General features: G+C 40.5%; 1 protein-coding gene across 7 annotated transcripts in view; it reads right to left on the reverse strand.

Annotated features, from left to right (window-relative positions):
* The window catches only part of fto (FTO alpha-ketoglutarate dependent dioxygenase), a 310,743-nt gene that overhangs the window by 236,582 nt on the left and 48,518 nt on the right, over nt 1-25,643 (reverse strand). For all 7 annotated transcript variants that reach the window (XM_067997874.1, XM_067997876.1, XM_067997875.1 and 4 more), the window contains exons 2-4: nt 9,654-9,731; nt 7,647-8,289; nt 5,992-6,141 (exon numbers count right to left, since the gene is read on the reverse strand). In XM_067997874.1, the coding sequence (XP_067853975.1) occupies nt 5,992-6,141; nt 7,647-8,289; nt 9,654-9,731 (871 nt within the window). The remainder of the gene's footprint in view (nt 1-5,991; nt 6,142-7,646; nt 8,290-9,653; nt 9,732-25,643) is intronic.

A 25,643-nucleotide genomic window follows, 5' to 3' on the forward strand; every position in this document is an offset into this window, starting at 1 on the left:
AGGAAGGACCATAAAAGAAAAAGGGAATTTCATCTGCCTTGTCATGCTCTCCTTCAGTATTCACAATATGCAATACTCTTTCAGACTTATGTATTCCCTCTTATTCTTTCCTTTTGGTGCCGAGAGTTTCAAGACCTCACAGACAGCTCAATGGGGATGAAATTGGTCAATGCCAGTAGCGCAAAACAGACCGATAGCGAATTGGCAGCTCGTTTTACACCGTGCCCGATTTTCTTTTCCATTGACTTCAAAAACTCCTGCCGCCCGAAATACCTTTTCCGACCACCGGCCATTTGGCACTTCCTGCAAGATTTGGGTGGATGAGACATGAGGTAAAAACTTCCCAGGCCTCACGCTGTGGTGGACTGGATGGTTTGCCATCCGCCTCAGCCCCCACCCGCACAACTCCTGCCGGGAGTTGAAGATGGCCCTTTTATCTTCCTGTATTCACAGCTAAAGCAGTTGACACATTGAAATAACCATCCACTTGAAAAGCATCACTGCAGCTTACATATAGCTTAAAAGCTTCTTTCTTTGACAAACTCTGAAAAGGTAGATTACTCATCTGCCCTACACTCATACCAGGTGAGAATTCAGTTACAAAGGCTTGGAATTCACCAATACTTCTCATAGAACCAAGATTTGGAAGCACGGCAGTTTTCCACCACAGTAGTTTCAAGTTTATGAAGGCCATAGTTCAAAAAGAATCTTCTTTAGTCCACGTAGAATAATGTCAAGATCTCAAGCTAAGTGGCATCAAAGATCTGTTAGGGGATTTATTTTGCCAAACTCTCTTCAGTATTACAGGAAACAAGGATATAATCCCTCCAACAGTAGATGGAAGGCAGACATAGAGGCATACAGACCCCATTGAGGTAAATGAAGACCCAAGTCACATTGCCTGAAGAATCAAGTTCTTGATCTAAGCATCAGATAAAGAAACATTTCAACTTACAATTGTACATCTTATGAATAATAGGCTTGTGGAAGCCAGCAATGTTTTGGATGACCTGTAAGCTCAGTGTCTGAAATACTAATCTAAATTGTTGTACAGTCAAGCCATTGTCTTAATTTGACCAACACTGAAATCCGAAGTCTGTCTGGCATGGGTAAAAAGCATGCCTTCAAAAAAGCTAGAAAATTAGAATACCAAGTCTTCCAAGCCAGCATGGTTCTCGCAGGATCATCTTATCATTGGCTCCCCTCGTATGTGTTAAGACTCTGTGAATCAGAAAGAATAGGATAGGCAGAAATACTTGGAAAGAATTTCCTTTACCAAGAAGGAGAACAGCCATTGCATGCAGACAGAATAGTTTCTCTGGTCCTAAATCAAAAGAGGACAACTGTTTGTTCTCTCCTGAGGCAAATAAGTCAACTTGTGGATATCCCCTGATGAGATATTTTCAGGTTTACCTGGTGCAGGAAGGACAATCAACAAGACCTTTTGTTTTTTGCTCTGTACTCCACCCTTGCACTGAACCTCATGCTTCCTTGCTTGTTGAGGTAACAAACAACTACAGTGTTATCTGTTAAACTGATCTTCAACTGGAGAACTGAAGCATCAGTTTTGTAGTATCTGCTGATTTTTTTGTGTCATGGTCTTTGGTATAGTGGCCAGATCCCCTGGGTTCATCTGTCACATTGATCAGCACTCCATTCCAAAATGTCCACCAACCAAATGAACCTCTTGATGGTAGAGCAATCTGGCTCTTGGGAGAGTTGAAGATAGAACCTCCAAGTGACCAAGTAAAGTAAAGAAACTCTCTGTAGCACAACTTTATGGGAACATGTAACTCGGGACCTTTGAGACTGACAGTTGGCCAATCTCCAAAGCACATGTCCTTCAAAAATATCTCCTTTTTAAAAAAAATGTCTAAATTCTTGAGGCCAAGTGTAGACAAGATCATCCTGTAATGTCCATCAAATAAATGGGAAAAACTTTGCCTCTTAGTCTCAAGGTACCCCTCCAATAGTATAATATAACAAAAGTCCCATCTCTTTCATAATAAAATGACCTTTCCAAAACCACTAAAGGCACAATATGCTTGAACTTGGGACATGATCTATTGACATATTGGGCATAATCTCAAGGCACAATCTTTCGCATCTAAACATTGGTTCCAAGTTTATCATACCGGATTGCAAGATTTACAACTGTGTCTCAGCATTGCCCACATGTTAAGACATTAATAGGGGCATTGCCAAACCTGGGACCGTTGTGTCAGTCATGTGTAATTGCAAGAATGCTTATTATGGTCACTAAATTTAAAGGAACAAGCTTACTTTTTTTCCTCTATGCAAATTGTGCCAAGAGACTAGAGGGTAGCCAGTGTAACACCTCTATTCAACAAGGGAGAAAAGAATAAACCGGCTAACTGTCAACCAGTTAGTCTTACATCAGTTGTGGGCAAATGCTCAGAATTCATAATTCAAGACCAAATCAGTAAGCATTTAGAAATGCATGGTTTAATCATGGACAGCAAGCATGGAACTGTTAAAGACAAGTGTCTTTGAAAAATTTAATAGCGCCTTTTGAAGAAGAGATAAAGCGAATGTATGTCAATGAACAAATAGGCCTAAGAGTTCAAATAAATAATTCCTTAAAGCTATAAAAAGTCCAATGGCATTTTGGGTTTTAAAAATCTGGGCGTAGAGTACAAGAGCAAAAAAATAATGTTACATTTGTACAAGGCAATGGTACGGTCACAGTTAGAGTACTGTGTGCAGTTTTGGGTGCCCCATTACAGTAAGGACTTTAAAGTCACGGACAGCATATAGTGTAGATTCACCAGCATGATATTAGGGATGTGAAACTTCAGCAAATTTAGTTTTGAGAGATTTGTGATAGTGAGACTATTTGCACTAGAGCATTTAAAACTGTCACAGAGAGTGAGGAGAGGGGTGAGGTGATATTTCTTTACATAGGAACCTGGAATACATTGCTACAGGGAAAGGCTGCGGCAGAGACTATTGGATCTTTTAAGGCAAAGGTTGATAAATATTTGAAGCAGAGGTACAGAGCTTATAGGAAGACAACAGAGCAGTGGGATTTGCTTTAGACTGCTTTAGCAAAGAGATGGTGCAGACATGATGGGCTGAATGGCCTCCTTCTGTGCTGTAAATGTCTATTGTTCTATGGGCTTAGTCTTGTGAAAGAAATCTTTTTGGCAGATGTTACACGTTAAGGAAAAATGCATAATTTGAATCTGTAAAAAAAATACGGCATTCAGGAGTTACAATTACTCTTCAGTAAAACAACAATTTACAGTGGAGAAAGCAAGAGTGTGGAATGCAGTGTGAAAATCAGCCATGGCAATTTAGGTTGTTAAACATGGTGCGTTGCTTAAAGCTAGACATTTCACAGGAATTTATAGTTAGTAGTATTAAGTTCTAACTACAGTGGATAGATTTTTTCGTTTTGACTGAGCCAAAAGGCAATTTTCAAACTTCCTCCAGCTTTTTCCTATTAAGCTTGTTTATTTATCACACTGCATCAGTTTATCAATATTTAAAATGTCCATTAAAATTGTTCCCTGAACTGGCATCTTCATATTTCTCAAATGTGAAACTCAAAGCTAAGAAGCTAACTTTGTTAAAATTTGGTTTCCTTTCAGTTCTGATTAGTATTCTGAGCTTACATATTTAGGTAAATGAAATCAACTGCTGCCAACAGTAGGTAATATGTAAAGATAGATTCAGAACACCTCGAGGTAGGTAGTATGGTGGGAATGGGGTGGGAAAGTGCAGTTTTATCCTCATACATCAAATTTCTGATCTTGACCAATCTATCAGAACAAGTAATGAGCAGAGTCAAAGACTCTCTCAAATCTGAAGGAAAGTCCGTCCTGTTTGGTAGTGAACATGCTGATCAGTTGCAGACTGGCCTGGGAGCAAGTTGTCTGCTCAGCCTCTTGGTCAGGGAACTGTGTGGGAAAACATAAGCTAGAGAAGAAAAAAATGGATTTTTACTTGATTTGTTTTTAAAACAAAAATCTCAAATGTACTTGGTTTTACTATTTATTTAAATCATCTAATGGTTCTCACATTTGCCTGTAGTTTCTAAACAAGGACTCAACTGCCTTATTCCCTGGTATATTTATTTTTTTTGTTACAATCACTAATCACAAGCTCAATCAGTAACATTTTTTTAAAAAACCATAATGACCTGGAATTTGCTCTAAAAATAACGGTAAGCCTGACATTATTTCAATGCAAATGGTAGAGGGGCTTCCGGCGAGCGCACATGCGCAGAAATCCGGAAGTTCCTCTACCTGATGCCCTGTTCGTCCAGAAGCTTCGCGGGAAGGAGATCTCGCCGGCTGACTCACTGTTGAAATGACTGCGATGAACTGAAGTTCCTCTCCTGCCCTGCTGAAAACGAATTGATCAAGCCAGAAAAAGGTAGCTCCAGTTTTTTTTAGTCTAACCAAAATTTTAAAGGTCTGGTAAGTCTTACTGTCTGCCAAACAACCTCTCTGGCACTGAAAATTAACTTTTACAAGTGTGGAGTCTCATTCCTTCACATTTTAATTGTTGTTGGACATTTAAAAAAAAGTTTTTTTTACTTTTTCTTTCTGTCTCTTTTATCTCTGTCTTTTAATTCAATATTTCTTACCCTTTATTTCACTTTCTATAACTGATTTTACATTGAATTTACAATTCTAACTTACACTTCCTGATTCTGTGTTGCGCTGCTGATTAACATGCTTCAATCTGATTGGTTATGGGGATAGACAGCAGCTTGCCCCGTTCAAACAGTTCCTAGATGCCCGGGAGAGGGTGCCGTGCTGGATTGAGGACCCAATAGGAGGAACTTGCAGTGCAAAAGCCCACAAAAAGTCTAAAGGCAAGTCCAAACCTAACGAGCGGTGGGTGCCGTTTGTTCGTCTCTCAGAGCAAAATCCAGCCCCTTATATAGCCAAAGCCAATTCAGAGCAATCAATTTCCCGTTTCATTAAAAAGTATTGGAACATAGAACTTGACTGGTGCCTGATATCTGGTAGTATAAGTGTCTCCACAAAAAGGTCAAACCCAGGGTAAGCATGTAGTCATCACTCTGTTGTCACTCCTAAACCTCTTTATCTCGGTTTCCTCTCTAAAGGACCAAATGTCAGCATGGGCATTTACAGATGAAGCATCATTGTTCCAAATATTTAGGAGAGGGCAAGATTCACATTCTTTAGCACTGAAACTATAACAATCCTATTTAACTAGACTTCTGGGCACAGTAAGCATTAAACCTTTCACACACCTTCTTAGTGTGTGTGTGAATTTATAGCTTACACTGAACAACTCATGTATCAGACACCCTGGAACCTGCATCTGAGACAGCAGGACCCAGTGCACACTTCCTCTGCAGACCAATATTTTATTGTTAATTAAGTGAAACTGTTTCCTTTTTATAAAAACCATGAAGTTCAAATTACACTTGTTTCAAAGCAGGAATTCTACCTATAGCGTGTCACAGCAGGACAATTTTATTTTGTCTCATACCCCAAGTACACACACACTATATATGTGGGTACACATATCAAACTGTTTCATTCCAACTTGGCGGCTGATTAACAATGTTACTTCCCATGGTACTGACATTTCTCTTTCACTTACTGAATGCATTCAACTAGTGGGTTATAATTTTTAAGTAATTGACCTTACTTTTTGAAACTGAAGAACACTTCAACTAAAGGAGATCCAAAAGATTACAATGTCTTAACAAAAAATGTAAAATCCTACAAAATTTTAAAACTGAAAATGTTTCCACCATTACCCAAAGCCACCCCCTCATAACAATGCTTTGGAAAATAGAAGCTATAAGATGCAAAGGTAAGTCCACTGCATACACTAACATAAAAATGGTTTCTATATGCCTTTCATTTCAACAGAAACAAGATTAGAATGCCTGTAGATTTTATAAAGGCAACATTTGGATTTCTTGACCTGCACCACCATGGGAACTTGGAATGCTAAGTAGGTAGAGTGCTAAAAAATTACCAAGCATAAAGTAACAGTCGCCAGGGTGTAGTGGCAATGCCAGCCCTGGTGTCGCAATGTCCCAGGCTATTTTTAGGCCGACATGCCAAAGTGCCGGGTCTCTGCCCTCTATTGACTTTTTGTTGCTTTCATCTGCGGCAGGTCCTAAATCTGTAAAGGAAAGAGGGTAGGGGTTGAGTAAAAATGATTTATCATAATCACAGTAAGGTATATTATAATAAATCTGTCTCCCTTAGAGACAGCCCCCATATTCAGAAGCAGATTATATAAAAAAGACTAATAAATTTATCATACACAGTCAGTTCTTAAGCAGTGAGGGATTTCATGCGTTGCAGAAACTCCTCATCAGAATGTCCAACTGTCTGACACACATGCACAGTAATCTGTCAAGTAATTTCAGTTGTGCTCAAAATGTAAAAAAGAAAACATAATGAAAAGCCCCAATTGTTTTTGGGCTGCCACAGTACTGGATACTCTGCTCCAGGCTGTTCGATCACAGAGTACACAAATGAGAAAACAAGATCTGCTGAAGACCCTGAGAAAAAAAAATCAATACCAAAGCCTGTCGGGGATTTTGTTTAAAAACTCTGTTCATATAAATTGGAACTTAATTTCACAGTAGTACTTTAAGAAATCTGCAAATAACATTGCTTTGAAGGCATTTTAACATAATGGGGCATAACAAGTACAGCAAGAAACCTTTATGGGCTAACTGGATGTCTGTTTGACAGAATTTCCCTAACTTTTGGCAGACATTATCAACTGCAACACTGTTCCCAATATGGCACCAATAAAATGTAGAACTACAATCAAAAGGAGTAATTTCAATCAAAGTTTCCTGGGGTTTCCTAATAAATCCAGCACCTTTGGAATGTGCTCGTTAAAATGAGTTATTTTTTGAGTTAAAAAAAAGTTTTATTGCCAAAACCCGAAGTTCAAGCAGGACACGCAGGTTAGACATTTAAAAGTTCCGATAATTACTGGTAACAAACGAGCTAGATTATTATGACCGCTGAATTTGAAGATAAAGTAAAACTAAAAGCCATTTCTTTCATTAATTTGCATCTGTAACGTGACATACCGCCAGTCATAGATTTGCTCTGAATGTTTGGGTTGCTTCTACAGAAACTAATGAAAGCACATTACAAATAACAGTAGAAATCGAATGAAGTACTTCTGTTCAAAGCTAACCCCAGTAGTATCTTGAAAGCGAAGTATATGGCAATAAAATCAGCATGCAGCAACAGCTAGTTCATTTTTGACAAATCACTCCAATAGAGACGATGATGTCAATGACAATAAAAGCATTTCTATGAGTGGAAATGTGCACCTGAGGGACTCAGCAATGAATTTTTTTTTGTTACAGATTTTATATTCTTGGCATCCAACCAGTTAGTTAATTGCAATACATACAAGCACTGCATGCAAAAAAAAAGTACAGGGCAGCTTATGTAAACAAAATGGATTCCATTAAATACAGAAACATGTACGCCCACACGTGTCGATTTAACATTTCTACAGCGCTCTAAAACAATTAGCAAACAGTAAATCTAAATTGGTGTACAAGTTTGCAGGTGTGAAGAAAGCTTCAGGGGGTGGAACCATTAAAACAGCAAGTAGTAACCCTGTAATTCTCCACTCCTTTCCATACATACCATCACAGCTGTAGCTATACACAGCAACCGTTGACCTTTCCACCAGGTTCTCATCATGATGCCAACTCACAGCCATCTTTCCCATTCCAAAATAAGGTTCCTCTTTTAGGTATTTCATTCTTGGAGGGTCCATGTAGTTCAATAGAGCCACGTTAAAGGATGTTCTATCTTTTAACACAGCACTGACATTGCTTTGTTTGTTGTGATAAGTTCCATCTTCCACACTTTCAGACTCAACAAATGTAGAAGTTGTTGCCTTCTCCACAAATCCATTTTCTTTAACCTCAGCTGAACAATGATCCAACAAAATCTTCATTGCTTCCACATGTAAGTATTCATTAAGATCTTTAATAGCTTGGCAGGCTTTACCTATTTCATCACTGCTGTACTTCACCTCAAAACCATGGGACGGCCAAGGTATTGCAAACAGCCTTGTGTCCAAGTATCGATAAGTGTAGCCTGGGTCTCCTACAAGTAGTCGAGACATTGGTGTGAGCACATCTTTGCCTTTTATTTGAACAAGATCTTGCGCAAAACACTTATAGTCTCTCAGCGTTGTCAATCCTTGTTGGACTTTTTGATGAATTTCCTGAGGTACACAGCTGGCTTGTCTCAAGTATAATTTGGGATATTTGGCCTTTGACTAAACAGAGCAGAAAAGAGTTTTTTTTTCAAACACTTTTATATTTAATACATACTTTCTAAAAGCTATTCAGTATGTTGCATGTTTCTTTATATAAATGCCAAAATTAAAAGGAAAGATTTAGTGCCCCAGCTTTGGCCTATGTATACACATTAATATATACTTAATAAAATATCAAAATCAGTAAGAGGATCTACAGTATGAAATATGGAATACTCAGCTTATTCAATGAGTGGGGATGAAGCAATATCTCACTAAGGCTATACCTGTCAGATTTATAGCAGGAGTATGAAGGGGATAAGCAGTTCCTTTCGCAATGTATCACTTTCATGTGTAATAACAGAGGTTTACAACACAGAAAATATCAAAATAAAAAGCTGTATAAATGTAATTTATCCCATGCCTACCGATACAATACAGCATTGATACAAAAAGTGGACCTATCAGCATAAGCTGTGAGCAAAAAAGCCATGCAGTACAGAGTTCATAGAAAGTACTGACTAAAATCAACACTTTTAATGTGAAAAACAAATTGCTCATTTATATTGTGCAAGGGGCACCACTGTTTTGGCATATTATTAAGCCTTAATGTGAGCCCGTAAGGTATCATATCATGCCATTTATAATGCCTCTTTCATTTTGTAAATCCAGACTTCAGTCTTTACTTCTAGTTTGAAACAGAGGTCGCTGGAAGCTCAGGCCCAGTAGCAGCACAGCTGGCTGTATTCGGCTGTACATATCATAAAGCAGGTCTCAGGTCTAGTTACCTGCATTTACCTTCAGCAGCCACTAAAACTGTTATTACACATGAAAGTGATACAATTTTATTTTTAAGCTATTAGCTTTTGAGTCTCTTTAAATTATAGTTTTTTGGATTATTCAATCCTGAAGTGATAGCCAACAGACAAGGGTCCTTTGCTACAAGGGTTCATCTCTCCTCCACTCCAAAATAAAGCGTCCCCTCACTGTGCGATGCTCCATCTTGCAGCCAGATAATAACTAATGAAAGTCACTTCCAATGGGCCGTGCACACCAGAATGACTAACCGTCCTGAGAATAAACTCACAGGCAAGTGGTTAGGAGGCAGGTGCTCTACCACTTGTACTATTAGGCTATAATCTTGCTACATTGATAGATGCAATGCAGAAATCTTACCAGAACCTACAAGTTCTAGATTTAGTACATATTTTATATTCTTATTCATGATCATATTAAATTTACTTTAATTAAAAAAAGGGAATGATTTTTGATGTCACAAACTCGTATTCTGTCTGGGAATGGCTATTGGGCAATGATGAAATTATTTGCAGTAATTAAATGCCCTTTACAGTTTCAGAATCCATTAGTATGTAAAAAAGGTATACCAGCTGTTCAAATTGAACATCCTTGGGTGTTAAATATGGAAGCTTTCGGTTTTCAATTTCCTTTAGCAGCTTCTGCCTCTGTTAAAAAAGCACATTATATAAGAAATTAAATTCAAACAAAAAGAGTACAAGTACACCGTGCATTACTATAGCTTCTGATTACTCATACTGCCACATTTTCCCCCCGTGTCTTCAAAATGAAGTTTTACAAGTGATTTGACTTCTAGATTCTTCTCATAATGCAATGATGCATTTACTATATTTTATCTAAGGGCCTTTAAAGTCACTTTTTATCGCCGATTTAAAAGCTTCAGTTTTTCAGTTTTTATTTTTAGCATCAAAAACCAGGAGAAAATCAAGGGTGGAAATTAGAGTAATTTTGGAGAAAATCAGTAAAAATCAGTTTTTATTTTTAACACTTAAAAAAAGAGTCTAACAAGGCACAGTCAAGCTAACTGACAACCCATAAAATATTTACAGAGTTCACAGACCCTACTTATATGAGCCTCAAAAGCAGTTCCAAAAGTAATGTAAGTCTCCATGATCACAAAATCCTGTCAAACTATGTTAGGAGGACAGCACATTCAGTAATTGTGAATGGACTGTGCGCTGCAAAATGTTGACTGCTAAATGTAGCACAGCATCACCGTCAAATCGTAAAACACAAATATTTTTTAAAGTCTAACATGAAATATTAAACTGTTGATGCTAAAATTTCAATTTTGCAGTATGTGCTATGAATGTTATGATCATTGCATGAAATGTTTCCATTTTGTTAATAGCATCGCTATAGTCATTATCAAGGTTCTTCAATGTGTGTGCATCTTGACATTACAGGTGCAATAGGAGATCCGCTTCTCATTTTTGGAACGAAAACAACAGGAAATCTCAGGGTGGTTTTCTGAAATTCATGAGATAATCAGTTTTTACCGATTCACCACCCAAAACAATCTGGGAAATTATCAGTGGAAATGAGTAAATTCTGATTTGAAAGATCCCACATTTTACCTTAGTGATCTTCAAATTAAGTTTTACAAGTGATCTCATTCCTAGATTCTTTGCATTATACATTTACTACATTATATCGAGTGTTTTTTTATTATTTAAATTCAACAGCATTTCTGATTAAACCAACATTACTGCACGACCAGAGATATATTTTTCCACGATTAAAAACATTTCATCACTCTATGGAAGTATAAAACATTTATTACAAATGATGAAATTGTGAAAGAAAGAAATGAGATACACAGCATAATGATCTCAGTAGAAGACAATTTAATCTGCTTCTTAAATCAAGGCCTATTTGGTTGTCCTGGCTAGCCAATTTCTGAAATTTGCCACAGGATCTATACAAATGGAGGCCAACATGACTGAATGAGACTAGTGACCTTATAAATTTGTTTCCTGGCCTTCAAGGTTCCAGATGTGGCTACTTGGTCAAAATGTAAATTTAAACACCTTGAAGCATACCTTCTACAGAATTATGTTCCAGTCAGTTATCATCAACCAATTCAATAAAGTGTCTTATTTGCAGTATTACTTACATAACAAATATCCTTCAGAATTACATTGGACTATGTAAATGTCTCAAAAAGACAAGTGGATACTGAAGACAAGCGTAACAATTACTCCATGACTATGGAGTGTGCAGTATACTTTTGTGATATTTATTTCTAAAGTATAAATGTGCATCAATAAAAATGAAAATAGTTGTCATTTGGAACAGAATTTTTCTATGGCACACTGATACTGCAGATTACAGCCAAAAACAATTCAATAATGTAATTCAAATCAGCTTTTATTCTTCAGGATTCAGAGCTTATCACCCAATTTGCAAATAAAAAGTTCTATAATGACTACATTATATTCTTTGCTGACTTTTATTGGTGATATTTTAACTCCTCATTGAACTACTTTGTTTTTGTTAAAACGGCTATTCTATGGCAGAAGCAAATAGACTATGTTGGCAATCTTAGTCGCACACATTTTGAACACAACTTTGAGAATAGCAGCCAAGTATTTGAAATAAAATATATATTCTGTTTTGGCTGTTTTCTAATGTTTGATTTCTAATGATAAACGAGTACAGCCCACCAAAACTTTAAAATATGCTACTATCCCATACTTTTATCATTCTTATAAAACTGAGGTTGGCTGCCATTTCAAAGAAGGTTTTTACTATAGTACATTCCTATTGTTTTGAATATACTGTAAAATCCTCATCGCTCATAAAATCTGAATTAAATGTCTAGCGTGCCATAATGTTTTGGCTTATTGTATTCCACTATACTTTTCATTTAATACAAATGAGAAAGGACACATTTTGATATTTAGAAGAATGCCTAAAGGGGTGTCAGCCGTAGTTCAGTGGTATCACTCTCGACTCTGAGACAGATGGTTGTCGGTTCAAGTCCCACTCCATAGACTTGCGCGCATAAACTAGGCTGACGCTGAAGTGCAGTACTTATGGAGTGCTGCACTGTTGGAGGTGTCGTCTTTCGGATGAGATGTTGAACCGAAGCCCCGTCTGCCCTCTCAGAAGTACATAAAAGATTCCAAAGCACTATTCAAAGAAGAACAGGGCTGTTCTCATGGTGACCAACATTTAACCCTCAACCAGCACCAAAAAAAATAGATGACCTGGTTATTTATTTCCTTTGCTCTGCACAAATTGGCTGCTGCGTTTCCTACTACAATAGTGACTACACCTCAAAAGTACTTCCTTGGTTGTAAAGTGCTTTGGGACGTCATGAGGTCCTGAAAAGCACCATATAAATGCAAGTTTGTTCTTTCTTTCTTTCTTTCTTTCTGCATTAGACATTTTAAAGAGGAACAAAAATCAAATAATGTGTGTGTGTGGCCAGTAACATTATTGACTATTAGGCTCAATTTTAAATTGTCCATACATGTGCTAATGTTTCCCCTGCTCATTCCTAGTTGATTTTTTTCTTGCCCCTCCTCTCCTGAAGGCTGTGACTCATTCTTGGTATAATTCCATGGTGGCTGTTAGTTCCGCAGTACTTTTGCCAAGTGGTCAATGGCCCAAGGGAAATGTGGCGAATTGGATCCAAAATTGGCTCAGTAACAGGAAACAAAGGGTAAAAGTCGATGGATGTCTTTGCGAATGGAAATCCGTTTCCAGTGGTGTGCCACAGGGCTCAGTGTTGGGTCCCTTGCTGTTTGTGGTGTATATTAATGATTTGGACTTGAATGTAGGGGGCATGATTGGCAAATTTGCAGACGACACAAAAATTGACCGTGTAGTTGATAGTGAAGAGGATAGCTGTAGACTCCAAGAAGATATCAATGGGTTGGTGGAGTGTGCGGAAAAGTGGCAAATGGAGTTCAACCCGGAGAAGTGTGAGGTAATGCACTTAGGGAAGGCAAACAGTAAAAGGGAATACGCAGTAAACAGGAATATATTGCGAGGGGTGGAGGAAGTGAGAGACCTTGGAGTGCATGTGCACAGGTCCCTGAAGGTGGCAGTACAGGTAGATGAGGTTGTGGAAGAAGGCATATGGAATGCTCTCCGTTATTAGCCGAGGTATAGAATACAAAAGCAAGGATGTAATGATGGAACTGTATAAAATGCTGGTAAGGCCACAGCTGGAGTATTGTGCGCAGTTCTGGTCACCACATTACAGGAAGGACGTAATTGCTCTGGAGAGAGTGCAGAGAAGATTTACAAGAATGTTGCCAGGGCTTGAAAATTGCAGCTACAAGGAGAGATTGGATAGGCTGGGGTTGTTTTCCTTGGAGCAGAGGAGGCTGAGGAGAGACTTGATTGAGGTGTACAAAATTATGAGGGGCCCAGATAGAGTAGACAGGAAGTACCTGTTTCCCCTAGCAGAGAGTTCAAGAACGAGAGGACATCGATTTAAGCTGATTGGCGGAAGGATTAGAGGGGACATAAGGTAAAACTTTTTTACCCAGAGGGTGGTGGGTGTATGGAATTCGCTGCCCGAATTGGTGGTAGAGGCAGGGACCCTCAACTTTTTAAAAAAAGTACCTGGACCTGCATCTAAAGTGCTGTAAGCTGCAGGGCTATGGACCGGGTGATGGAAGGTGTGATTAGAATGGGCACTTGGTTGTTCTTCAAGCCAGCGCGGACACGACGTGCCAAATGGCCCCCTTCTGTGCTGTATCTTTTCTATGGTTCTATGGTCATTCTCCAAGTGTGAACCTAGACAGTGAAGCATATAGGCCACCATACCCAAAAACAATTCTGCCCTCATCCAACGTCATTTGCAGTGCTGGAGTCACTGGATAGCAATCAGGAGTGGGAGCAGTGGATGATTTATTTTTGTCCTTAGCCCAGAGATACCAAAACTAATTGTAGCATCCTCATCAAGGCTACCTTGCTGAGATTAGTTAACTCAGCACCGATCAGAAATAAAACCTGAGATCTTCCTATTCTGTGTGGCTCAGTACTACACCAAGAGGTGCAATTACTCAGTGAGGCACTGGGACAGCTCTCTACATCAGTATGGCTAGAGTTTCCAGCTACGCCATATCTGTGCTACTGTGTTATGGGCTTCCTATCTTCAAAAGACTGAAGAGGGAATATTAACTTCCACCTTAACGGGAGTGAATATCCAAGCAGTACACTTACCGCTCATTTACCGTCCCATGGCTATTTTAATGCCACTGTTTTCTTGGGTGGTTAGACGCCCACCTGACTTAAGCGGGAGCGTCAGAAGTATATGTAAATCGGGGTCCTCTGATGTTATTAGTACCCTGATGCAATTTTAACTGCCACCCAACCGAGACCCAGTCAGGTAAGTTTAAAACTTATTTTGTGAGGCCAGGGGAAGCAGGAGTGCTCCTCTGGGTCCCACAAAGAAAGTTTGTGCCACTGCCGCCTTGGGCTCCCCCCCACCGCCTCCTTCCATCCAGCAAAACCTTTCCATTCCCCACCTGGTGACTTACCTAACTGCTGGCCTGGTGACCTTCAGGCCACACGATCTTTGCAGGCTGCAAGCTGCCTCTGAATAACTGTTTCCACCAGCTAGCTGCCTGCCAGAATGTTAATGAGGCCCAGTTGTTAAAATGGGCCAGGCCTCCCACTGCAGATTCCGATTGGGCATCACACATGACCCGCCGGCTTTCTGTCCTGGAGTTAAAATTCTCCCTTAAATGTTGTGAAGAAAGTTCAGACGATAGTAACAAGAATGATGCTGGGATGTAAAAATCCAACTTTTAAGAAAAGAATCCTAGAACTGAAATCATTTTATTGGACGAAAAAAGTCAACTGTGGTTAGACACCTGCCTGACTCAAGAGGGAGCCTCATGAGTACATGTAAATCGGGGTCCTCTGATGTCATGATCCAGGTATTTAGAATGCTGAGAGAAATAGATAATGTAAATGACAGCAAATTATTTAAATTGCAATGTGAGCACAGAATCAGAGGTTCAAAGTATATAACTAACAAAACTTGAGATTAGAAGGAATTTCTTTCTTTATGGATATGTTCTGATTAACCAGATTGGTTAATAGTATTGTGATTCTTTTAATTACCTATTTGTGTAAATTTTTGTGCTCATCAAGATGAAAAATATATTGGGGAAATGGAATATTTTTTATGCGCTCAATGTTAGCACCAAGCATTCCTAAAGTCAAGTATAAACTCCATCAACTCTATTGTTGCTACCTTGCTATTTTTTAACCGGCCCAGCCAGCCCAAACATTTGAAATCATCTTTCTTATTCCGACAACAGATGGGATATCCTTTGGTTTATTAAACTTCCAACTTCATGTACAATTAAGAACTGATATAAAAAAATACGCAGTTTTACCTTCCCAATTGTGAATGTCTACTGCTTTTAACAACAGTAAATTTTAAGGTCGGCCAATGCAGCTCCATTGTGCTCCCAGGAACCCCTGTCATCCATCCTAGGCCTCCAGGTTCGACCTGCAAGTCTGTGCCAGTCTCAGCTTGGCCTTCAGACTAGGTAAACTGGCATTCCCAACTCAATCCCTTCCTGCCAAGTCAGACAAATCTTGAGTTTCACCCACAGCCCCCCCAGCCGGCCAAACCTAGCTCCACCACTGATATAGAATGCGACATCAAATAAAGTTTTACAGTTTTGATGTGTTTTCTTGGAGGGAGACCACCTTTTCTTCAGCGATTAAGTGGTTTGGGTAGAGACAATAATACAGAAGATATTTTTTTCTTTATTCGTTCATGGGATATGAGCGTCGCTGGCAAGGCCAGCATTTACTGCCCATCCCTAATTGCCCTTGAGAAGGTGGTGGTGAGCCGCCTTCTTGAACTGCTGCAGTCCGTGTGGTGAAGGTCCTCCCACAGTGCTGTTAGGAAGGGAGTTCCAGGATTTTGATCCAGTGACAATGAAGGAACGGCGATATATTTCCAAGTCGGGATGGTGTGTGACTTGGAGGGGAACATGCAGGTGGTGGTGTTCTCATGTGCCTGCTGCCCTTGTCCTCATTTCGTTCACCTGAGGAAGGAGGAAGCCTCCGAAAGCTTGTGAATTTAAAATAAAATTGCTGGACTATAACTTGGTGTTGTAAAATTGTTTACAATTGTCAACCCCAGTCCATCACCGGCATCTCCACATCTTGTCCTAGGTGGTAGAGGTCGCGGGTTTGGGAGGTGCTGTCGAAGAAGCCTTGGCGAGTTGCAGCAGTGCATCCTGTACATGGTATACACTGTAGCCACGGTGCGCCGGTGGTGAAGGGAGTGAATGTTTAGGTTGGTGAATGGGGTGCCAATCAAGCGGGCTGCTTTGTCCTGGATGATGTCGAGCTTCTTGAGTGTTGTTGGAGCTGCACTCATCCAGGCAAGTGGAGAGTATTCCATCACATTCCTGACTTGTAAATGGTGGAAAGGCTTTGGAGAGTCAGGAGGTGAGTCACTCACCACAGAATACCCAGCCTCTGAACTGCTCTTATAGCCACAGTATTTATGTGGCTGGTCCAGTTAAGTTTCTGGTCAATGGTGACCCCCAGGATGTTGATGGTGGGGGATTCAGCAATGGTAATGCCGTTGAATGTCAAGGGGAGGTGGTTAGATTCTCTCTTGTTGGAGATGGTCATTGCCTGGCACTTGTCAGGCGCAAATGTTACTTGCCACTTATCAGCCGAAGCCTGGATGTTGTCCAGGTCTTGCTGCATGTGGGCACGGACTGCTTCATTATCTGAGGGGTTGCGAATGGAACTGAACACTGTGCAATCATCAGCGAACATCCCCACTTCTGATCTTATGATGGAAGGTCATTGATGAAGCAGCTGAAGATGGTTGGGCCTTGGACACTGCCCTGAGAAACTCCTGCAGCAATGCCCTGGGGCTGAGAGGATTGGCCTCCAACAACCACTACCATCTTCCTTTGTGCCAGGTATGACTCCAGCCACTGGAGAGTTTTCCCCCTGATTCCCATTGACTTCAATTTTACTAGGGTTCCTTGGTGCCACACTCGGTCAAATGCTGCCTTGATGACAAGGACAGTCACTCTCACCTCACCTCTGGAATTCAGCTCTTTTGTCCATGTTTGGACCAAGGATGTAATGAGGTCAATAATGGAGGAGAAGGAGGACGGATAGCACCTTCAAAGTCCTCAGATGTCCCAAAGCATTTCACAACCAATTAATAACTTTATCTGAAATGTAGACGTTGAAGTTAGGCAAACACAGCAGCCAATTTGTGCACAGCAAGGTCCCTCAAATAGCAATGAGTTGGATGACCAGTTAATCTGTGTTGGTGGTGTTGGTTGAGGGATGAATGTTGTCACGGACACCAGGAGAACTCCCTGATCTTCTCTGAACAAGTGCCATAACATCTTTTACATCCATCTAAACAGTTGGAAAGTACCTGGGTTATAAATCCAAAGACAGCACCTCTGACAATGCAGCACTTCCCTTAGTACACCACTGGAGTGACAGCCTAGATTATGTGCTCCGATCCTGGAATGGAACTTAAACCCGCAACCCTCTGACTCAGAGACAAGAGTACTACCGCTAAGCCAAGCTGACACAGCAGTTCAAAATCAGAATAATGGAGGGTGCAGCTAATATTTCAAACTGCAGGAAGTAGCAGGGGAAAGTGGAGCAAGGCCAAGGAGGAATTTGTACAATAAGATTTTAAGACGTTTGTGGAAGTGGGCAAGATAGGGCAATGGATGAGTGGGACTTAGTATGAGTTAGGATACAGGTGACAGAGTTGCGAATGAGTTGGAGCTTTAGCAGGGCGAAGCTCAGGAGGCCAGTGAGAAGAGCATTAGAAAAAAAATCAAGCCTGGAGATTATGAAGGTTTGGATTCTGTTTACATTGGCGGTGGGGGTAAGGCAGGGACGGAGAGAAGTAAGTGGTTTTGGTGATAGATTGGATGTAGGGTTTGAAGTTCAGCTCAGGGTTGAACAGGCAAGAGGTTGAGATTGTGCACTGCTGGGATTAGCCTAAATGAGCAGCTGGGGCAGTGGATGGAATCAAGGATGGTTGTGGAGCTTCTGGAGAAAATCAAACAGAATGGTTCAGTTGAAAGAAGTTCTGGCTTATCCGCAGCTTGATTTTGGATAGGCAGTCAGACAGCGCAATCATGGAATCAGTGGCAGTGTCAGAGAGGTAAAGCTGGATGATAAAAGAATATAGGTGTGAATGGGGAGGCAAAAAAAAATAGGCCTTCACTATTATCCTTTGTTGTTGAATAGTGATGACATCTTTGAAGATTGGAAGTTCCTGTCAGGAATTTCTCCAGTTCTCTATTTATCAAAACTTATTAAGTCACAGAGGTTAATTAACTAGATTAATGAGTTCTATGTTTCATATAGCCATTCCCAGATCATTTGTTCCCTGGCTTCCCATTGTCTACTAGTCTTTTTTTGAGGGAATACAAGGAAATAAATGTAGTATAACTTTGGCTTGCCAACTAACTGATGAATGTTTACACATGTAGTAAGCAGACATAAAAAAGCTTTTTCCGTGACAGAAACAACCGTCACTCAAGCCATTCTCTGATTCATCCCCAGTGGAAGATTCCAAACCCTCAGAGATCAAAGTGTCACAGTAACTAGAGCAGATCTAGGATATGCTGAAGTTAATGCCTCACAAATGTGCTGAATAAAATGCTGACTGTATAAGTCACTAACAGATTAGCAATTTTTACAATTTCTTTTTATGGAATTCCATCAGTAAAATACTGCAGTAAATGGATTCAAATGTTAGTGGCAACACTATCAGTAACATCCTTATCTCTCACCAAAAAGTACATTTGTGACTGTCTCACTTATACAGTCATACTTATGAAATTGGTTTGTGTAAATCACATTCACTCTGCACAACTGTGATAACCACGGAGGCCAGTGCTTCCACAGGACCAGTCCTCATGGTTATAGTGTCAAACTGTCTCTTTAGCACCGAATGAGAAACTTGAGTGACTTAGTCAGACAGCACAGTCGTGGAATCAATGGTTTCTACCAACAGCAGCACCAATTACTGGTGCTGAGAACAAACAAAACTGGACTACAATGGATTAGTGGACTTTGAACCAAACAAATTAGCTGCTATTTTTTAAAGATTTCTATCCCTATTAGGCCTCCTCACGGCCATACACAACTCCTCGCATGACAGTAACATTTTCCCAGGTTTCTGCCAATGTCTCACTTAAGCTGATTGCCCAGAGTTGCAGAATTGAGTCAGGGTTGACTTATGCTCTAATTCACCCTCTTTGTGAAAGGGGCTAGCCTCTACCTTCGGCTTTGCACTTCCAAAAAGACACAGTGTGTGGGGAAACTGAAATTGTAAAGTTGTATCATACCAGTCTGTGTTACAGTGCGCTGCCTGGCAGAACAAGTCAGCAATTGCTGCTTTCTTTTTCACTTATGGAAAATCCCAAATGATGGAGGTTTCAGTAGGAATGCAGTTAAAACCTATAATAAAATTCTTTTAAAGGGAAAAAATATATACTTTCATTCTGCATGTTATAGCTCCATAGCTTCCATCATTCTGTATAGCTTATGAACACAAAAAAAAGCATGGAAGCCAGCGAAACCTAGGAAATATGACACACATCCCTGCCTATGTCAAATACCCAACCCATACCAAAGCACATAACATAAAAATGCACTCTTGCGTCTTAGTACTTGCTCGCATTTGATTGTCAGTTATGGCTAAGTGCTGCTCCTCAGCTTGATGCACAAATATACGCAGCTGGGCTGATGCAGCACACTGCACCTCTCACATACAAGGAAGCTGTCATGCAGATGTCAAAAACATCAAGCTACTCGCAAATTCCACAAAAAAAATGTAAAGTCAAGCTATACCAGATGGGCGACAGAGTAAATAAGTAACAGTTCACAGCTTCAGAGACCAACATATATTTTGTTATCCTGGGAATAAATATGGCAAAGAGTAAGAGCACTAAGTTCACATGACAGCTCTGGAAGTATTCTAAACTGTGTCTACGGCCAGCAATAAGATTTAAAATTAACTGTTACCACCAGTAACTTTTTATTTTGTCTTTAAAATATAACATACTTTATTTAATTTTTAAATTTTTTTTTTATCAACTAGTTGGTCTCCTGTGGTGTTCATGGGCAATTTAAAAAAAAATCTCTCTCTTGTAACTGTCTCTGCCTGTATCTAAACTTTTTGTCTGCCCCTCTATCTTCCTATTTGTTTTCTACTCTTTCCCTCTGTTTAGCTCGCATGCATTTTCTAAAACTGCCATCTCTTACTTCTATGTTTGTTTCTGGCTCTTTTTCTTCTTTTTTCTGTCTACCTCTTTGTGAAAGTCTTTCTTTCCCTCTTCCGTGTCTATATATCTTGGACACACTCTATGGATCTCACACATGTTGCTTTCCTGATTTACTCAATGTAACAATGTAGCTCACTGAAAAATGGCAGCCAACATATCAAAGATGGGTACTAGGACTGGGTGGAGAGAGGCCAGGAGATAGGAAAGAGAGGCTATCTTGAAGATAACAAACAAAGAGTGAGAGAGAAACAAAAGACTGGGGCTTAGACTGGGAAGTAGTTGGGACATGGTGGGGAGGGAGGTTTGTAGAGAATGGAGTTTGGGATGTAAATTTGCTGTGGACCAAATGGTCTTCCTGTTGCTATCATATTAGATACAGAGCAGCAGCCTCAACTAATAGGGACACATCTGAGAGGTATTGCAACATATATGGGTGATAGGGAGCAGGAAAGTATGGGGGCTGGGAGAGAAGTAAGACAGCTGAGGCCAAGAGGCTCTGACTTACAGGCTCACAACAATCAAACAATATTACAGAATAATCCTGGTGGTATTAAAAAATATTAGATCAAAAATTCCTTACGAATGAGGAAGGCCATTCAGCCCATCATAATTCATCCAGAAAGACCCCACGGTCTCCCTGTTGAGATGTCTAATCCAGGGTTTTTGCCTTCACTACTCTATCCAGGAGTACATTCCAAGTGTTAATCACTCTGTCAGAAGAACTTCAGTCCCAAATTCAATTATTATGTCCATCCCATTCCCACTCTGACCTCTTTGTCCTCAGCCTCCTACACTGTTCCAATGAAGCTCAACGGAAGCTCGAGAAACAGCAGCTCATCTTTCGATTAGGCAAGGAACAACCTTTCAGACTCAACAATGATTTCAATAACTTCAGATCATAACCACTTCTCCCATTTTTTCAGACGGCAAGTGCCAGTAATGTTCTGCTGTTGCCAATTACAGCTCCTCTAGACTCATCTTTTGTTTCTTTACTTGCCCATTAACACCCTCCTTGCCTTGCACCATCATCCCTTTTGTCATTTAATCACTCCTGCCCTCCATCCTATCACAGACCTTCCCTTTTGTTCTTTCCTCCCCCTCCCCCCACCCTTTGCTTGGCTCTGTACTTGCTTAAAAACTGTTAATTCTTTAACTTCTTCCAGTTCTGACTTCAGGAGGACATAGACAGACTGTAGAAATGGGCAGACCCATGGCAGATGAAAATTAACATAGAGAACTGTGAAGAGATACATTTTAGTAGGAAGAATGAAGAGAGGCAATATAAACTAAATGGTATAATTTTACAGGGGGTGCAGGAACAGAGAGACCTGGGGGTACACATATACACAAATCTTTGAAGGTGGCAGGACAAGTTGAAAAGATTAGAAAACATTTCTACACACAAAGGGTGGCAGAAGTTTGGAACTCTCTTCCACAAACGACAATTGATACTAGCTCAATTGCTAAATTTAAATGAGATAGATAGCTTTTTGGCAACCAAAGGTATTAAGGGATACGGGCCAGGTATATGGAGCTAGATCACAGATCAGCCATAATCTTATCAAATGGCGGAGCAGGCATGAGGGGCTGAATGGCCTACTCCTGTTCCTATGTTCCGAAAAGGCTATTAAAAAAACATATGGGATCCTGGGCATTATTAATAGAGGCACAGATTATAAAAGCAAGGAAGTTATGCTAAACCTTTATAAATCACTGGTTAGGCCTCAGCTGGAGTGTTGTGTTCAATTCTAAGCACCTCACTTTAGGAACGATGTCAAGGCCTTGGAGAGGGTGCAAAATAGAGTTACTAGAATGGTACCAGGGATGCGGGACTTCACTTATGTGGAGAGATTGGAGAAGTTGAGGTTGTTCTCCTTCGAACAGAGAAGGTTAAGGGGAGATTTGATAGAGGTGTTCAAAATCATGAACGGTTTTGATAGAGTAAATGAGAAACTGTTTCCAGTGGCAGAAGGGTCAGTAACCAGAGGACACAGATTTAAGGTGATCGGCAAAACAGCTAGAGTCAACATGAGGAAACATTTCTTTATGCAGCGAGTTGTAATGATGCGGAATACACTGCCTGAAAGGGTGGTAGAAGCAGATTCAATAGTAACTTTCAAAAGGGAATTGGATAAATACTTGAAGAGAAAATTTTTTACAGGGCTATAGGGAAAGAGCAGGGGAATGGGACTAATTGGATAGCTCTTTCAAAGAGCCGGCACAGGCACGATGGGCCGAATGGCCTCTTCCTGTGCTGTACATACTATGATAGGTCATCAACCTGAAACGTTAACTCTGTTTCTTTCTCCACAGATGCTGCCTGACTTGCTGAGTATTTCCAGCATTTTCTGTTTTTATTTCAGATTTCCAGCATCCGCAGTAATTTCACTTCACTTTTCACTTATCATTAGTTTGAATGTGTCCCCTTGTCCAAAACTCTCAATTTAATTCAAAGTAATATTCCAGATTTACTTTTTCCATTCCCTAAACTATCTGATATACTTCTATAAGATTATTTTCCAGACAACTCTCTTCCAGTCTATAATGTACAAGCTCTCCAGTCTTTCCTCATAACTTAGACCTGACTCTAGGGATCAGCCGCGTGGCTCTTTTCTGCACTTGAATGTCTCCTTTGTTGCTCAGTGACCAGAACTGGACACTGTACTCAAGATGCAGTCTGACCAGATCAATGTCCAATTTGATCACAATTTCCTCTGCCTTGTATTCTACTGATGTTACTAAGGATATAAAAAGTCAGCAGCAAATTTCTTAAGCTTTGACTATATACCTGGAGGTACTGTATAATATGCTTTGTTAGAAATCTTTCATATCTGTAAAGATTAGAAGGTAACTTTGAATTTTAAACACCTTCATTAAAGCAGAGTACATAAATATCACTGTAGCTCACCATTTTATAATGTCATGCATCTCCCCTTAAGCACAGCTAGTTGAAACACAATTAGAACATACAATGGAAACATGGGAATGTTGTAAATGGAAAATCTGATTAGCAAAGTGAGGAAACATTAGTGTGTAATAAAAGACTATTTCTAAAGACAAGCCAAGTCACCTGCAGCACTGTTCAAGCTTTTAAAGTGACATTAACGGTACAAGCTGATCTTTCTCGTAATAAAATTTTCTTTATCATACGTGTTTACATAACAACAGTAACTGCATTTAGAAAGTAATTCATTGGCTATGAAGTGCTTCGAGATATCATGAGGACACAAAATGCGCTATATAAATATAAGTTCCTTCTTTCGTGATAAATTCAAGATAGTCACAAACTCTAGAATCTGGAGTCACAGGCTCCGGCTTAGGGGAGGGAAGATGTGCAGGCAGTTTAGATTTAACTACTTCAAGCAGAGGGTGATGAGTGTATAGAACAGATTATCCAGGAGGTAATGGGGGCAGTTAGTGTGAGAAAACGTAAGGAAGCACTGGATAGAAATTGCAGGGAATGCGTGATTGAGGATTCTTAGAACCAGCTAGATGGACGGCAGAGTCTTTTCCGATCCTGTATATTCCTATGTTCCTAAGTATTCCAGGATATGTCATACAAGAAAATAAAAACAAATTAAAAAGCTCACTGTTTACCAATGCACCATCAAGCTAATTAGATGCACTTTGACACAGAGTGGTAGGATATGAGTTGCCACCTTCCATTCCCTCTATAGTGACTTCACGTTCTTGGCTGGTCATCTAGGGATCACTTCAAGTGGATGCTGACCACTTCCTTACAGGAAAGTGGAGACAATTGAAGTCACACTGACACATTCTCATGTACAACCTAATAGCTGGTTACAGAGCATCATAATAATATAATCATTAACAAGAACTTGCATTTATATAGAACCTTTCATGTAGAAAAACATCCTAAAGCATTTCATAGAAGCATAAGGAAAAAAGAATGCTAAAGAAGAAGATATTAGGAGGGGTGACAAAAGGCTTGGTCAAAAATCTTGGGTTTTAGGGAGGGTCAAAATAGGAGAGGGAATTAGGAAGGTGGAGGGGTTTAGGCAGCAAATTACAGAGCTGGGCAACTGAAGGCATAGCCACCAATGGTGATGCAAAGGCAGGGAGGATGCACAAGAGGCCAGAGTCAGAAAATTCGGGAGGGGATTGTAGTACTGCAGGAGATTACAGAGATTGGAGGGGGGGGTGCGGGGGTGGTAGAAACAAGGCCATGAATTAATTTAAAAACAAGGATGAGGATTTGAAATTTGAGGTGCTGGGAGCCAACGTAGGTCAGCAAGGACAAGGGTGATGGAAAAGCAGGACTTGGCGTGGGATGGGATACGAACAGCAGTGTTTTGGATAAGCAGAAGTGTACAGAGAGTGGGGAATGCGTGGCCGACCAAGAAAGCAATGGAATACCAGAGTTTGGAGGCAACAAAGGCATGAATCAGTGGCAGATGGGCTGAGGTTGGGGTGAAGACAGGCACTGTCACGGAGGTGGAAGTAGATGGTGTTTGTGATAGAGAATATGGGATTGGAACTGCAGCTCAGAGTCAAGTAAGACACCGAGGTTGTGAACAGTCCAGTTCAACCTGAGACAGTGGTCGAAGAGGAGGTTTGAGTCAATGGTGAGGTACAGAGCTTTTGGCAGGGGCTGAAGACAATGGCTTCAGTCTTCCCAACATTTAGTTGGAGGAAATCGTGGCTCATCCAAGACTGGATGTCAGATCAGCAGTTTGACAGACCAGAGGGTTTTTTTTTATTCGTTCATGGGATGTGGGCGTTGCTGGCGAGGCCAGCATTTATTGCCCATCCCTAATTGCCCTCGAGAAGGTGGTGGTGAGCCGCCTTCTTGAACCGCTGCAGTCCGTGTGGTGAAGGTTCTCCCACGGTGCTGTTAGGTAGGGAGTTCCAGGATTTTGACCCAGCGACGATGAAGGAACGGCAATATATTTCCAATTCAGGATGGTGTGTGACTTGGAGGGGAATGTGCAGATGGTGTTGTTCCCATATGCCTGCTGCCCTTGTCCTTCTAGGTGGTAGAGATCGCGGGTTTGGGAGGTGCTGTCGAAGAAGCCTTGGCGAGTTGCTGCAGTGCATCCTGTGGATGGTACACACTGCAGCCACTGTGCGCCCGTGGTGAAGGGGGTGCCAATCAAGCAGGCTGCTTTGTCCTGGATGGTGTCGAGCTTCTTGAGTGTTGTTGGAGCTGCACTCATCCAGGCAAGTGGAGAGTATTCCATCACACAGGGTGGTGGAGAGGTAGAGCTGGGTGTCATCAGTGTACATGTGGAAGCTGACCCTATATCTATGGATGAT

Source organism: Heptranchias perlo, chromosome 16 (assembly GCF_035084215.1).
Source record: "Heptranchias perlo isolate sHepPer1 chromosome 16, sHepPer1.hap1, whole genome shotgun sequence".
Lineage (NCBI taxonomy): Eukaryota > Metazoa > Chordata > Chondrichthyes > Hexanchiformes > Hexanchidae > Heptranchias > Heptranchias perlo.